This window comes from Poecile atricapillus, chromosome 10, assembly GCF_030490865.1.
Source record: "Poecile atricapillus isolate bPoeAtr1 chromosome 10, bPoeAtr1.hap1, whole genome shotgun sequence".
NCBI lineage: Eukaryota > Metazoa > Chordata > Aves > Passeriformes > Paridae > Poecile > Poecile atricapillus.
The window spans coordinates 14,441,655-14,458,274 of NC_081258.1; the positions used below are offsets into that span (position 1 = coordinate 14,441,655).

The 16,620-nt window shown below is 45.9% G+C and overlaps 1 protein-coding gene across 1 annotated transcript; it reads left to right on the forward strand.

The window, feature by feature from the left end:
• The first annotated feature begins 943 nt into the window (after positions 1-943).
• On the forward strand, positions 944-10,193 carry LOC131582773 (purine nucleoside phosphorylase-like). Its single transcript, XM_058846245.1, has 6 exons — positions 944-966; positions 4,283-4,452; positions 4,744-4,847; positions 6,118-6,293; positions 8,867-9,057; positions 9,976-10,193. Exons 1-6 carry the CDS (start codon positions 944-946, stop codon positions 10,191-10,193), a joined length of 882 nt encoding a protein of 293 aa, XP_058702228.1.
• The last annotated feature ends 6,427 nt before the right edge of the window (positions 10,194-16,620 follow it).

Consider the following 16,620-nt stretch of genomic DNA (forward strand, 5'->3'; position numbering starts at 1 on the left):
TCTACCCCCATGTGTCCTTTTTAGATCTATTAAGCTGTGAATGCATATTGTAGATGTGGCCTTTCAGCTGGGGCGTGTAAGGTCTCTATTCATCACTGCTTTTCTTGAATTTTTTTGGCATTCAATTGTCTTGGAAACATCTCTGGCTCTGTAAAATATGGTTCACATCAGTTGTTGGGATCAAACACTGATGCACAAACAGATCCATATGACAAGGTTGTTTTTAAATTTGTTTTCATACACAGCAAAGCTAAAATTAAAGGGACAGATGGTGGGGTGTCTGTCTTCTTTCCTGTGTCTCCCATAATCTGCTGAATGGAGGTTTAGCATATCTCAGAGTATTTCCTTGTGGGAAGGGTGAGGCAATTAAATATGAATGAAAACCCAGAGGGGAGCTAATGGGTCATCACCCCTGGTTGCCATGAAAGAATGGGAGGGCAATGATGTGAGATATGGAAAGGTCTGGTGGCAGTGGTAGGTGGTACAGGTCATCTCAGAGTCTGCACACTCCCAGGGGTTTGAATTGCACAGGAGCAGGTGACTCCAGCTGGTTCCCAGGTGACGCAAGAGGTGCAAATCTAGGCAGATCCCCTGTCAGCCACTGAAAAGTTGTGTGCGTGCGTGTGAAATTTCTAGGCTTAATCTGTATTGCTCTGTGTGTGTGCATGCGTGTAAGCTTTCTGCAGAGCTCTAGAGCATGTGTGTCATGTGGGGTGAGGCCAGAAAAGCAGATGTACTGACCATGCCACTCCTACTCGGGGATTAGAGATGCTCAGGGGACAGCAGGGAGAAGCTGGGACACACCTCCCTGACTCACTGCCGGAGACAGCAGCAGCTTCTGCAGGTTCAATAGGCCTCAGATCTTTATAGCTCAAATAAAACCCCGCAGATCCATTGCCAGCAACCATCCCCTTCTTTTGGTTAACCAGAGAGGAGGAGGAGGATGGCGTATGCTGAGGAAGACAGGTAAGGTGCTGTGAAATAGGGGATGCACAGATGTCCAAGTTGGATGGGGCTAACAAAAATTACATTGCTTTTCCTCACCTTGTTTTCTTTCCGCCGGGCACTCAATAAATGTCAGACAAAGGCTGCTCAGAAGTAAACATCTTATTATTGGAGAGGAATCTGGCCATCTGCCTGTGCAGGTGCTGGTATTATGAAATATGGCAGTGAATAGGTGACCTTGGGAGAGGTTACGGGCCAGAAGAGGCAAATATCTCCTGTGGAGAGGCACTGACTGTGAATGTGTATGGCTGTGTGCCCCCAAACATAATGCTTTAGCTGTTTATTGGGATATGTCTGCTTTTCTACATGGATTTGCTTTCAGCCAACTTAGAATCACAATAAGGGTGGGGTTTTTTTCATGCCATAAAGGATCTGTCACCGGTGACAGTCCTGTGTTTTGCAACAGATGCGTTTCTCCAGTGGATGACAGCAATCACAATAAAGGGGATTGTGTTTTTAGCTGATCCTGTGATTTAATCCAAAGCGATGCTACTGAGCACTATTATTAGGTGTGCATTGTTAGAGCAGCTAGAGGGGCCTTTGTGCTACATGTATTAATTCAAGCTGTCAAAAAGCTTGCACAGGCCTTGTGCTCATGCAGTTCCAGGCCAAACACTCTGTTTGGTGACCCACAGGTCAAACTCCCCCTTTGCTCCTGCTGAGCAGGTATCTCCCTTGCATTCAGAAATTACCAGTGCTTGCCAATCCCTTTGATGTCATCCAGAAAGTTTCTGAAAGCTAAATACTGCAAGCAGATTAATTTTGGCCTTGCTGTGCTGTCAGCACTAGGGACAGCTCTGATGTGCCCAAAGCCTTAGGGATGGACAGGGCTCTGCCAGGCCCCTGTGCACTTGCTGGAGCTCCTTTCAGGCAGGAAACATATGCAGCACTGGAGATTTACTTCTTTAGTTAAGAACTATTTTAATATCTTCTGTTTAAAAGGAAAAAAATTCACTATAACTTGGCATAGCTCAGTCAGTCCTGATGTCTTCAGCAAACATTGAATGGGTTCCATCCCACACTCCTAAAATTTCTGAGGATATAGGAATGATATCCATTCTTTAATGTTATTTTGAAATGGTTTATACACTTAAAAAACCAAAACAAAACAAAAAACTGAAACAAGCAGTATTATGGTCACGAGGAAGAGCAGATCCTGGTGACCTTGTTCTTTCCTCATGCCTGGCACAGGTATGTCAAAAGCTTGGGTATTACATATAAATTTTCTTGGTTCCCTTGAATTTCTAAACAAGGATTACAGTTATTCAACAGAGAAATTGGGGGGAAATGCTCATTAATGTATGTAAAGCACTTTTAAATCTTTTGTCTGGGAGCAAGTGATAACGTAGTCAAGTGTAGTCTTTATTAATGTCACTTTCACAGCTCCTGCTTATTTCAAGAGCTCATGATACACTTAGAAAATTCAGTATGTAATGGTAAATAAACTCTCATTTCCAAACCTTTCTTTTGAAAAGTACTTCAGCTAAGTATGACTCTTCATTTTAATCTATGTGTATGGAAGTTATTTCTTCCTATTGGATTGCAGGTTTATGACATTTTTGGGTATTTTTGACGTCACAGTTTGTAACTAGGACCGTAAGTTTGATGTATCATACGCTGGATAAGACTTACAGTAATAACTAGACAGCTAAGAGATTAAATGCTCACAGAAAACACCTGTGCAATAACTACTGACCCTGCCAGTATAAAGAAAGAAAAAGCATAGAATTGAGAACCTTTGTTTCAATATCTGGTACTTTAGTTGGTGGAACCAGTTGTACGTGGACAGTCAAGTCCTTTTAGTGGCCTGAGACCTCCTGGAGTGAGGAGCACCACTTTGAAAGCTTTTCTGTCTGTCCTCTAAGACTGCTGAGGGCAGAATAACATTACTAAGGTTTACCTCTTGAAACAAGAGACATGATTAAAAAAAAAAAATAAATAAACATTCCTGGACAGACAGTGACAGCTTATCACCGCCTCCAGTCAATTTTACATCACCTGCAACCTCACAGTATCTGATTTTCTCACCTTTCAATAATCAGATCAACTTTTCATATAGAGAAAAGTGCCCCTTCTTGTGTTGGTTCACTCCAGGACCCAGTCCTCTACCATGTACAATCATTAATTCTACTCATTGATGGTAATGATTGAGTTGCTTCCAAGATCTGCTATTAGGACCCCTGCTTTTGAGGATAGTTTCCAATCAACCTTGATATTGACTTTCAGAAAGTATCTGCATTGTCCTATTGGAAAGAGGATTATAAGATTATTTTGCTATTGATCGTGTTTCAAAACTGTGATTAAGGCATCTGAATACTGGGCTAAGAGGTTAAAAGTTGAACTCTTCTCCCTTCCCATGAGACAGATATACAGGCACTGTAATGCCAACTTCTGTCCCACCTTCAGGCAATGGGGCTCCCTTCTGGATAAGACTTTTTTTAACCAAGGTATTTGCTGAGTCCCCCTCTTGAATCAGTCTAAGCTCTGGAGCCCAAATTCCTAGTTTTCACTTGTTTTGATGGAGACTGATGTCACTGGGCCTCTTGGCTATGTGTGGCCTGCAGGTGTGATCCCATGCCCACTCTGTGGGAGAGAAGAGGCTGAGGAAGGTCTCCATGTTTATCCTTCTGTACTGAAGGCACGAGGTATTGAGAGGGTGGGTGTCTGACATGTGCTACCAGCCTAGATGGAAGTAGTGGGAGCTGATGGCACTCAACACTTACAGGATTGGCTTTTCCACCTCTGTAGATGATGCTTGACCCATGTCTCAGAAGTTTACCTGAATCTTTACCCACTGCAGATGACAGTGTCTACTCCTTCATCAGCACAGCACTCCAACTGTGTTGTTCAGGTTCTTCAGAGACAATCCATGCACTTGGATTTCCCCATCATGGGCTGGACATCCCCATGAACACTCATATATGTTGGAATTTCTCAGTCTAACTGTGCTTTTCCCTTTCTTCAGGAACTCAGCAGAGACCAGAGCCCATCAGAAGCAGGAGTGGTTATGCCTTGTGACATTTCTGTGATCTAGGTATCATTAGCCATTCTTCATCTACAGAATGAAACCAGCTAAGGGGATTCAAATTATTTCCCTGTAGTCAAGGATAAAATACATGAGATTAAAAGTGATGCATCTTCAATAATAGCAGTGAAGCTTCTATTATTATAGTCTTAATGAAATTTCTTTTTCTCTGCACCTTTTCAGTACTTTTACCTTTTGAAGCTTGTTCTTTGAATGGGCTGATAGTCTCACAGACCTGTTCTCCTCCTGCAGAAATAGCTACGAGGTGTATAAGGAAACAGCAGATTGGTTGCGTGCCCGTGCTGCCCAGCGGCCCAGGATCGCCGTCATCTGCGGCTCTGGGCTGGGAGGTCTGGCTGATGTGTTGGATAACAAGACAGTCTTCCTGTATGAGGACATCCCTCACTTCCCACGGAGCACGGGTGAGCACAGCTCAGGGCACCAGCACCCCACCCACCAGCAGCCTACAGCAGAGCTTCCTCACACAGGGATCACTCAAGTCTGCAAACCAGTCCCACACTGGTGAAATGTGTGTTCACAGTAAAAAAAAAACCATAAATATCATAGCACAGAAATACGTGTTTATTTATTTAATTTCCAGCTCCTGCTTTTGCAGTGCTTGGCCCTGCCATAAAACAAAATCAACTAACAGATCCCTCTTAAGTCCAAGTCCTTGAGACCTGTAACTAAAATGACACTCTGTTAATTTCCAGTGGCAGGGCATGTTGGCAGATTGGTGTTTGGGGAGCTGAATGGGCAGCCCTGTGTGTGCATGCAGGGACGTTTCCACTCATATGAAGGCTACTCTTTCAGCACGGTGAGTTCTCCTTAAGGAAAACATTCATGTAGGGGAGATGTGTTGTAAAAGCTGCAGAAGTGACTGCTTGCCTTGCTATCTAGCTGCAGGATGTTAGCTCTTGCAATGAACTTTGCTCTTGAAATGATTCTTTCTTAGATTTCAGATCTGCCCCCAAAAAATAAAATTGGGAGTTCAAACCAAGAAGTGGTTGGCTTCTGCTGGGTAAAGGTGATGCTGCAAAGCCACACAAATTGGCTGACCCTGCTACTCTTGCAGGGAGAAATACTTTATCATAGAAGGCAGATTAATTTACATGCTTTAACTTAGTCAGTTTAATCATGATTTAAATCAGCAACCAGAAAACTTCAATAAGAATAATTTATTTTAATCTTCTATTGCATTTGTATAGTTTACAGCTTTCTTTTTTTTTTACCTAGAAAAGTTCCCAGGCTACTGCAAGCTGCTATAAGCCTGGGAACTCAGCTTACATACTGGAATTTCCCAGCTAACATACTGGAATGAGATTTATGTTACCTACCATGCACATATGTGCTTTTCTCCTAGAAAACAACAATAATATTTATTTATTGGCTCTTTTTTTTTATTTGGATAGCTCTGAGATTTTCTTTTTTGCATAGAGGCTGTTTGCATTTGGATATAAATTGTAATTTTGGCACCACTTAACTTCTTATGGAAAAACAACTATTTTAAAATCACTCAGTACAAAACTAGCTTTATCAATACATGTTTGTCTATTAAAATTACTTCATTTCTTGAAGAAGTGATGTCCATTAGGAATTTTTTTGCTCACAATAGAATTTGATTGATGGCAGGTATCACCTGAATTCCTTCATAACTCCTCAAAATCAAACTTACATTTTTTTTCTCCAGCTCCCAATTGTTCCTTAACTTTGGATTACTCTCCAAGCCCATGTGCATAAGTAGTTACTTCAATCAGCACAGTGGTTTGATCTCTGCAAGACCTTGGCAGTGAGCAAAAACTATCTGCATGTTCTTTCTGTACCACCTTGATTTGACCTTAGTGCATCTGTAGGAAATGTGGTCTTGGATTTTAATGCAAGATTTTGTTTCATTGCAATTGTTAAATTTTTTTAAAAAGCATTAATATTCTATTTAAATTAGAGGAATGTTTAAAATTGAAGAAGGTTGTTTTGTCTCCATATGTGGATTTTCTGCATCCACAAATCATGATATTACAAAGGTAGTAGGAGCAGTAGCTGGTTGCTGACTGTGATATTCATTGCACAAATGCTTTTGATTCTTGCAGGTCACCTTTCCCATCAGGGTGTTCTTTCTCCTGGGGGTGGAGATCTTGATTGTCACAAATGCTGCTGGAGGACTGAATCCCCACTTCCAAGTGGGGGACATCATGTTCATAAGGGATCACATCAGCTTGTTTGGCTTGGGAGGGCAGAATCCCCTGCGTGGACCAAATGATGAGAGGTAAGAAGGCATCTGGTCCATTGTTACCAACTAATCTTTTCTTTCTTCAGCCATGGGCTGTGTCTACCAGTTGTGCCTACTGACAAATAAATACTGGGAGGTAGAGTTTGGCTCCAGGTAACCACAAGGGAAGAGTTACAGCAATAGCTGCATGTGCTGGGCCACCTGCCCTGCCTTCCCTTGGCTGTTGCTTATTTTTACAAGCCTACAAGGAGTTTACACACAAACCCCCAGAAGTTTTTGTTTTGTACAAGTAGGCTTTTGATCCTTCTCCTGACATGACCAGCTGTACCATCTGCTAAAGACACCCACTGCTCCTCTTCTTATCAGCCCCTCTATCTGTTGGTTCCCTTCCCTGAGCAATCAGTGAACAGACTGTGAATCCAGCCTGGGTTTGTCAACAGCAATCTCTGTTGTGATGGAATGGGTACAGCAGAGGCCAGGCAGTAAGTGGAGGGCAGAGCAAAGATGAATAAATTTCCTGATCATCATTGATGTATCCTGGTCTTAGGGGTGCCTTTCACTGAAGGCATCGCTCTGATGAGAGGTGGTTGTCTTGGCAGCTTCTTCAGAGACCTTGAGATCTACAAAAGCAACCTGCTGCTGGCTGAACTGGGAAGTCAGGTTTCCTGTACTGGCTGTGTAGCAGAATCTTTACCTTATGGAGAGTGCAGAGAAGAACTTCTAACATATCCTCACCTCTGAGCTGCAGGTGCCACCAGATGTGGATTTGCTTTGAGCAGGATGCTGGACTAGGTGACCCTGAGATCCCTTCCAAATTGAATTTCTGGTCACAAAATCCTTCCAATACACCATCAGACTGTTAAGGTGAAAGGCCTATCTTCAAAAATGGACATGTTTGCCAGGCAGGCATCTGGATTGTCCTCGGATCTTTCCAGAGAGAAAGTTCTGCTGAGAGTAAGATGGCCTGCCTGGTTTTCACTTAGTTCCTTCTGATGTAGCAGCAGACCTGGCTCTCACTTCTGAAAGAATCTGAAAGGTGCTGGCAGCTGCCTCAGGAGAAATAATCACTGTGCTGCGCTTCCATGGGAAGAGGACAGTACCCATCTGAAGTGGAACATCTTTACATTTTTGTAGGTATTGCCGTGGGTTGGAGGAAAGTGATCAAAAGCAGAGCAGCCACATGGAGTGTTTAAAGCTCTCTGGACTTGCATAATTGCTCTGGAGCAGGAGGAGAAATTCCAATCAAACAACAGCATCTGGACAACGTTCAAAGGCAGCAGAGCTGCCTCATTGCCTCCCAAAAGCAGCTTCTTGGTGAAGACTGCAGTGCTCTGGGAGGTGATTTTTGTACTGCTGACCAAGGCATCAAAATGGGTAAAAGGTCTTTATGAATCAGGTTTCAAAGTATTGCAAAGATTTAACTGAGCAAACTCATAAAATCCTGTCCAGCTGAGCTACCAGCAAGGATTTATCTAAGTACAACAGAGCAAAACTAGAGGCAATGAAGTGATGTGGAAATAATATTTTTTTAATAAATTAGAGATTGGGTTTCTGCATTGCTGGCCATCCTTCAGAAAAGGGATGCAATTTTCATGGTGATGAATACTTATTACCTTAGACCAGAAGAGAAAATTTGTTTTTATTTATATAATATTTAGTGTTTATAAAAACAAAATAAGCTAGCTACTGCCCTAAGCATTCAGCTGGAAGAACATGTAAAAAAGAAGAAGCTTTAATAGCATAAATGAGGGACCTGGTCCACTCCTACTGAACTGGTTGATGAACATGGCTGGGAGTTTATTTTCCAGGTTTCCTCAGTGGCAGCATAACAATCTTTGCCATGTACTTCTGCTCTCCTTGAGTCAAGAGCAAGATTCACTCCATCAGGAGCAGGACTGAGATGCTATTTTGAGACCTAAAGCAAGAGACCCAGTCCTGAAGCAGAAGATGAAAGCTACATGAAATATGGCCTTGGAGCTCCAGGATATAAAGTAGTAACCTGCTGTGATGGGTCTTAAATGTAAGGACTGATGCTCAAACCCCCACCAGGAACAGCCTGTGGGACTCTGTGCCTCAGGGTGCCCAAAGAGCAGCAGCTGTCTGGTGGGGAATGTTTAAAAGTCATCATGAGCAGTCACTGGGGAGAGAGAGAACTGACCATAGTGTTCCCTAGAGAGAGGAGCCCTTGAAAGACCTAAAAGGGTTCCTGCAATAGGGAAGTAGTGCCAGACCTTCCAACATCCATAACCTCTGTGTGCTGACAGTCTTGGGTGATCAGATCTAGCAGGAATATCATGTCCAGGTAGGTGCCCCATTCCTGGAAACATTCAAGGTCAGGTGGGACAGGACTCTGAACAACCTGATCTAGCTGAAGATGTCCCTGCTCACTGCATGGGTTTTGATGAGATGGCTTTTGAAGGTCCTTTCCAACCCAAATTATTCTATGACTGATGGCAGAATTACCTGATGATAAGAGCAGAATGGAGTGATTGCATCCATGGCAGGTCTGCCCTTAACACTTCCCTTTTCTCCACAGAATGACCATCCCTGGACTCTGACAGAGGGAGCAGTAGCACTATCACACGACTGTGTCCTTTACTGCCTTGCAGGTTTGGAGTGAGGTTTCCCTGCATGTCAGATGCTTATGAACAAGATCTGCTCAGCCTGGCAATGGAGAGTGCACAGGAGCTGGGGTTCCTGAGCTTCACCAGGGAAGGAGTGTACTGCCTGCTGCCTGGGCCCTGCTACGAGACCATCGCCGAGTGCCGCCTGCTGCAGGCGCTGGGAGCTGATGCTGTGGGTGAGCTGCCAGGCTGGGCTGCCAGCGTTCTTTGGGCACGAGGATTGAACAGTTAATTCTGCTCAAGGCTGACTTGCTTCAGTCTTTGACTCTCTAAGTCTCCTGGGGCTGGAGAAATGAGCTCTGTGCATTTCTGCTTCATTCTGCAGTGGCTTAGTGCAGCTCCTGGGAGGATCTGTACAAAGTCCCCGTGCTTACAGCTGCACAGGACAGGGATCCCAGCACAACTTTCGTGTTTATTTCCCAAACATAAACTCTCATGCTCAGATGGCTCCACTTCAGGAGGACTGAGTGGGGCCCAATAAAAATGAAGTATTTTTCTTCTAATTCTGACATTGTAAAGATTTTCACTGTGCTTTTTCTCTACAAACCAGCCCTCCTTATGAATCTTGTTTAGGGATGGTAATAATGGATACCTTCCCAACTGTGTACAAGAAAACTAAGTGCCATGATATATATGATTCCTCCAGCTATCATTCCTTCCATGACCCCTGGTTCATGGAAGTCTGTTTATTAATACCTGCAGATTCGCTGTGTGTGAGGAAAGGCGCTCAGCTCCCCTCAAAGCCATTTTTATTTGCAACAGCTATTTTAGCCAAGGAAGAGCCAAATGACACAGCACATCAGTACTTCCTTAGCAAGTCTGCAAGCAGTCTGACACACCTTGAGGAGGGAGCTAAGTCACAAGGATCAAATGCAGGTGGTTTATTGTGCTGAGCAGAGTTGTAACTGTAGTGCTGCAGCTATTTGAGCCTTGTACATATCACAACCTTTAACTATTTCAGAGTTCAGACACAGACCTGAGGGGAATGAGACAAGGGCATGTGCTTGGAGGTAGAATTGTGGTTTGCAGCCTTGGAGAGATCTTGTTTTGGTGTAAAACCTGACTCATTCTGGTCCTTTCCTCTCCTACTGTAGGCATGAGCACTGTCCCAGAGGTAATTGTAGCCAGGCATTGTGGCCTCCGAGTCCTTGGGATCTCCCTCGTCACCAACAAAGTGGTGATGAGCTACAACAGCCAAGAGAAAGCCAACCACGAGGAAGTGCTGCGCATCTCAGTGGTCCGGGCTGAAGCCCTGCAGAAGCTGGTCACACACCTCCTTGGGAAGCTGGGGGAAAACACAAACTCTCCATGACCTCCAGCCATTAATCCTTCATATCATAATGTGTGTGAACACTACCAAGTGTTGGGGGAGAGCTGGTGGTGGGACTGTCCCTTTCTCTCATGATTTTAAATAGACCTTTTGATCTTTGTGCTTTATCTGATCAGGTGCAGAGGTTCACTTTGAATTTTGCGAGAATGATCCCCTTGTTAGTAGCCAGTGACCAAAACGGCTTACTGTCAACAGTCTAGAACATTCCCAAACCCCAGTCAGCAGAGCCCCAGATACTGTGACCTCCAGCTGTCTCTCCTGCACCCTCCTGCCCCAAATCTCTGCTCCCCATTGCACATGAGCCAGGTCAAGAGTTGGTTGTGGGGCTTGGTGCCTGCTGGGCCTGCTTTGGTAGGGCCTGGTCTGAAGCCAGTGGAAGCCCACAAGACTGAGTTTTGAATACATGAAATGGGCCAGACTAAAGATGAGATCTGCCTGGGACAAGCAATGGTGCAGAGTAGGTGAATTGCAATTGATTTTACAGCTTGGAAAACCACTGCAATTCTATGGGGTTGTGTGACCTTCCCCTCCCAGAAGGTCTCCCAGAGAGCCATCTCTTTCCTTATCCTTGGCTCCTCATGACCAGCTGCAGAGCTCGGTAGCTGTTTGCTACAATGCAGCACAGCCCCAGAACCCCTCACACCTGTCTGTTCTGTTTCATTGCCCAGTTTAGCATGATGTGAAAATTCAGCTCAGTACAAGGAATGGCTTACCTGTGCACCATGTAAACATTGCCAAGCTGGAAACAGAATCCAGGTCTGTCTCTCCCTGGTTTTGATCAGTTTCTGGATGTCTTGGAGATCAGTGGCTTCCATACTGCAGACTGGTTTCTTGTTGGTGCCCAAAAACAGAGAGATCAGTTTGATCCCATGTTTCACATGAGCTTTGCTGCTGTTCCTGCAACAGATTTTGGAGCACTAATGGTTTGTAAATTTTAGCAATGTGAAATTACAGGGGAAATATTTTGAAACAGGTATGATATTTTTCTGGGACTTTCTTGGTCCTCTTACATAAAGAAATTGGACCAAGCAGTGAGTAAAGGACAAACAGGAGAGGTTCTCCCTTACCAGTGTGCTGACGGTCTGACAAGAAAGGGGGAACATTCACCAGAACAGTGCATTATTCATTGTTCCTCAAAGGTCAAGCTGAGCTGTGGATGCAGCTGGATGTGAAACAGTGATGGTAATTATTAGATAACCTTTTTCCCTTCATTTATCTTGTAGTTCTCTATAAAGCCCATCACTGTCATAGCTAAATGTTTTTAGTTGACTCAGTGGTCTGAACTGAAGACGCCCGACCGGTCGTGGAGAGCTCCCAACCTGCCTTCCTAAATTTAGCTGACCAGTTGTTTACCATTGACGCTCACCCTCTGTCACAGCCTTCAGCCTTCCATGACATTTCTTCCATTTTTTCCAGATGGGTATTTGCTTGAAGCCTTTCATGCTGCAATTACTGGAGTCAGCTGCAGTATCCATGGTGCAGATGTTGCCACCAGGAGGAACAATTGTGCTGTGAATATTTTCCATTAAATAGTGGCATTTCAGGTGTAGGGGAGATCTTGGGGTGGCTCCCTTGTGTCCTCCTGGGCAATGTTACCTGTGGTCAGCCCTGAGAAATATCTGCCCAGCCTGGTCTGGAGGACTTGTGGAAAGGAAGGATTCACTGCTTGTGCTCTCCTGGCAGAGTCACTTGTTCAGCAGCTCTTGGCACTTGGAGGAGCCCTCAGAGACAGCAGCTCTTCCCATTTGTTGGGTCTGACTGTCAGGACAGTCTCTGGGACCAGCTCTGGTGGTATTCTGCACAGGGAAAGAGGCTCCAGCTCCATCTTTAGCAATAATGCTGTTCCCTTTCCAGATCAGGCAGGAGTGAAGTGCTTGCCTGCACAAGCAGTGAAATATGAAAAGTGGCAGATGTGCAGAGCAAGAAGGAACCACTTCTACCTGCTCCCTTTTCAGACTTGTCCCAGTATGAGCTTGTTACAGGGCAGAGAGAGAGCAGATCATTTCCCCTGCCTAGAAAATGGTGCTTCACATTCATCTAATTAATACTTGGTAAATACAAAGTCTCTCAAGTGGGAGTGGAAGGCAGCTGTGCAGCTCGCAGTAGCTAGAAGCAGCCAGAGTAGCTAAGGCTGGGATTTCAGCAGACTCCATTAATTAATCAGAGTCAGGCTGGGCTGGGATGTGAAGGGAAGCATCCAAAAACCCTGCTGTTGTGCTGGTACTTCTCAGGCAGGGTTTGAGATGATGAGGAGCTTGGCATCAGCACCTGCTTTCAGCAGGCCAGGTCTGCTCCTCTCTCCAGCTGCACCGGAGGCAGATACCGTGCTCTTGTGTCTGAATACAGCTGAAATGCAACTTAAAATTTAACCTAAAAATCACTATACAGCTAAGTCTTCAGCAAATTATGTCTATTTAAAAATTTTTAAAAAATCTAAATTGCATCTGAGCCCTTAAATACTTTGGGGTTCTTCTTTCAGCTGCCCAGAGTTGGCTTGGATGGCCCAAACTTTGCATGAACATCCCAGTTTTTTACCTGTCAATGGTAAGAGGAAGATGCCCTGGGCACTTTGGAAAGGACCTTGTTCATTTGCAGGCAAGAGGGGAAATACAAAAATTAACACAGTGAGCTCATCTGGCTTTGGAGATACTTTTAATACAATTTTGTTGTTTTTTTTAATGCTGATGAATTTCAGAAGTCTGAAATACAATGATGCAAGACAGATAAGACATGTGGGGAAGGAACTGTGAGGGAATAAAACCTGCTATGATCCTGAAAACTGTGTTTGCTGTGCCAATGCCACGGGTTAGAAAGAAAGGAGGTGCTTAGCTGCTCCCTGTATGTCCAACCCCCAGGCTGGAGGATAACCCAGGGAGTCCCCACAGCACCACATCCCTGGGGGACCAGAACTCAAAGCTCAGGATAAGCAGGACCAACATTTGACCTGCACTTGGCACAGGCATTTCTTACAGATCCCACTAGCCTGACAGACTTATGGAAAAAATACCAAGAACCAAAGTACCTCAACTTAATTTCAGAGCAGCTGGAAAGTGCAGAGGGCTGTGGTAGTGCCAGAGCAGCAAGTCATCTATGCTGGAGGCAGGACACAGTCCCTTTGATGCTCTGCCTTTTGTTTAGTGCTTTTGGTGGTTTCTGGCAACATCCATGGCTGAAATGACAGCCTCAGCTTTCTTCATTCCTGTTCTCTGTGCCACTTACCTGCTTCTGAAGTCCAGGGCATTGTGGTCATAGGGATAAGCTGAAAGATGCATGAAAAGCTGAGGCACCTGGCAAGTGGCAAAAGAGCCCCAAATGACATGATGATCCTGGCTTTCTCAGAGCTGTGGCTGGCAGTGAGCCCAGTTGCTGCCTGATTAGGGAATGCCACCAGCACGGGCTGTCCCATGTGGCTGTACCCGTGGCAAAGGGACACATGGAACACCTGTGTCAGTGCAGGGCAGAGCTGGCACAGCTCCTCCTTTACTCACTCACAGCCACGGACTCGTGAGCCAGTCTGCTTCATCCTCTGTGCCAGCCTCTTCTGTATCCTTGCTCAACAGCCCAGAGAAAACTTTCCAGATCACACAGTCCTGCTGTTTCCAGTCCCCTGGAGAAGACAGAGGTGTTATATTGATGCCTTCATGTGAGATTCACATAAAAGTGTGAGGCCAAGAGGAGAAACCTCTGCTACAGCCCTTGGCTGGACCATATCATGAGTGTTCAAGTAGAGATCTCTGCACTTATCTGAGAAACAACCCTGTGACCCAAAAAAATCTAATGGTGTGATTCATCCTGTTTCCTTTGCAAGCCTTGGTTTCCCACTATATTTTTTTTTAATGTGAGGTTTGCCTTTTGCATTCTTTCCTATTTAAAAGTAAATCAGAAAGCTTTTAAAAACCTGTGCTGTCTCAGCTCAGCAGTGAGTGTGTGCCTTGCTTTCAAGTTATCAAAATTCCCTTAGATGTTTCTCTTTATTGAAAACCTGCAGTTAAATTGAGAGGATTCTGCTATAGTGGTGTGTTGTTTGGAATTTTTTCCAAAAGCTTTAGGTCTTCACTGCAAGAATTTCATTTGCAGGAGAGAACTAAACTCTCCCCTGCTGTGCTGAATGTGCAGAGCAGGGGGGAGCGATGGGGGTCACAGCAGTGGGCTGATCTCAGTGTGTTGCTGAATTAAGTCCTGGCTCTGTAAGTAGCATGATGGTCTGTTCTTTCCAAAATCTGATGGCACGTTCAGGTTGAATCACAGACTGTCCTGAGTTGGACCCACAAGGATCATCACATCCAACTCCTGGTGCTGCACAGGACATCCCAGGAATCCCATCATATGCCTGAGAGTGTTGTCCAAATGTTTCCTAAACTCTGTCAGGGTTGGTGCTGTGGCTACTTCTCTGGGGAGTCTGTTCCAGTGCCCAACAACCCTCTGGGTGAAGAACCTTTTCCTGAGGGAACCATCCAGCCTTTTCTCCCACAGAAGGGACATCCCCAGTGCCTGGACAGCCATGTGGGAGATGGTTTCAAGCAGCAGCACAACCACCACTGCTTCCTTTCCTGAAACTTCACAGTCCTCTCTAAAAGTCTTTCTCAGTCTTAGCAAATCCCTTCCTACAGCAATGAGACCCTCTTGCCCCACCAGCTGCTTCAGAGAGGCAGCCTGGGGAAGCATTTCCCCAGAGAAGGCAGGGGGTACACCTGGAGCCCAAATATTGTTCCCAGGCTCCAACTTGGAGCAACCTTGGCTTTTTGTTAGCAGAGAGATGGGTGTCATGGAGCAGCATGAATGTGATGGGCTGGTGACCCAGGGCCATCCCTGTGCTGGGCTGGAGCTCTGCTCCCTGTGAAGCAGATGATGGACCAGTGCCCATTCTCTCCCCTACCTGGGCACAACTGGGGACACATCCCTAAACCCAGCCCTGCAGAAACAGTGAATGTCTCCTCTCAGCCCCCAAGAAAAATCTGCTCTGGAGGGAGTGGGACAGCAAAGCAATGGGCTCTGCTGGGGAAAATTGTGCTGAAGTAATAGAAAAAAGAAGCTTTTTTGGACTAATTTCTGTGCCAAACCACAGGAAATGTGAATGGAATACACAGGACACCCTTCAGTGTCCCATGTGTGCCTGAAGGCTGCATTGTGCAGCAGGGAAGAGGAGAAGGCCATCACACTGCTCAGTGTCCCAGCGTGGCTTTCCTCATGGGATGCTGGCACAGCATCTCTTCCCATGCCTGAAGTCCTGTGTCTTGCCCTGCTTCAGCCTCCCACAGCATTTGAGACAGGCGTGGCTCCATCTCCTCTGCACTGAGCTCCTGCAGGCCCCTGCCATTTAGAGGGAGAACCTCACCCCCCTGTTCTTCCAGCCAAAGGACAAAAATAAGAGGCACAAGCACCCGGCAGGATGGGCAGTGCTCTGGATAGCTGCCAGCAGCTGCCTGCTGCCAACTGCGTCCCTGCTCTGCGCACATCTGAACTTCCCTGATGCCTTCTCATCTTTAATTAAGCACTTCCACCGGCTCAGCCTTCTTGCTGGATATGATTTTTATTTTTTTTCTCTGTAGCCATGGCAACGCTTCCCCTGGGCAGGCTGTGCTGGAGCCAGTGACAAACCCCATGTGTGGCTGTTTTGTTTGGGCCTGGAAACTTCCCTGCCATTTGGGAAAACTTGGGAAAAGAAAATCCTGCAACGAGCTGGTGAGCGGCAAGGGGAGCCAGGGTGAGAAATGTGTTTTGGGCTGAGCATCCCTTCTATCCCCCAAGGAGACCTGCTCCAGCAGGGATGGCAGAGCCTTGATCTGAGGATTCCTTAGTTGTTCCTCCAAAAGATCGCTGCAGTGTCCAAGTTTTTGTCCTCGCTCCAGCCATGGGTGTGACAGCCCTGCTGCAGCCATTGTATGGTCCCTTGGTGGTGGTGACATAGGGACTGCCATTGCCCTGCTCCTCCTGCCAGGACCAGCAAATCATGAGCCATTAAGCTGCTATGAGAAAGGTGGAGAGAGGCTGAGATGTTGACACAGGGCATGGACATGGTGACTGGGGTAGGGCTAGGCGGCACAGGAAGGGATGCGGGGACTTGGAGAAGGAATGGAGTGACAGGCAGGAGGAGGCAGCAGGGCAGAGTGACAGGCCAGGTCTAGGTGCCAAGAAAGTGGTAGGTGACATTAAGCAGGGTGTCTGATATGGGGCAGGGATAAGTGGCACAGGGCAGGGCTAGGTGACACAGGGCAGGAGTAGATGTCATGGGACAGCGTAGGTGAGAGAGTAGGGTTAAGTGACAAGGCAGGGACAAGTGTCAGGGCACAGGTTGCCAACTCCAGTGCCCAGCGCTGCTCCCAGTGTCACAGTATCCTGGTGTCCTGGTATCCCAGCATCCTGGTAGTCTGGTGTCCTAGTGTCCTGGTAGGCCAGTGTCCTGGTATCC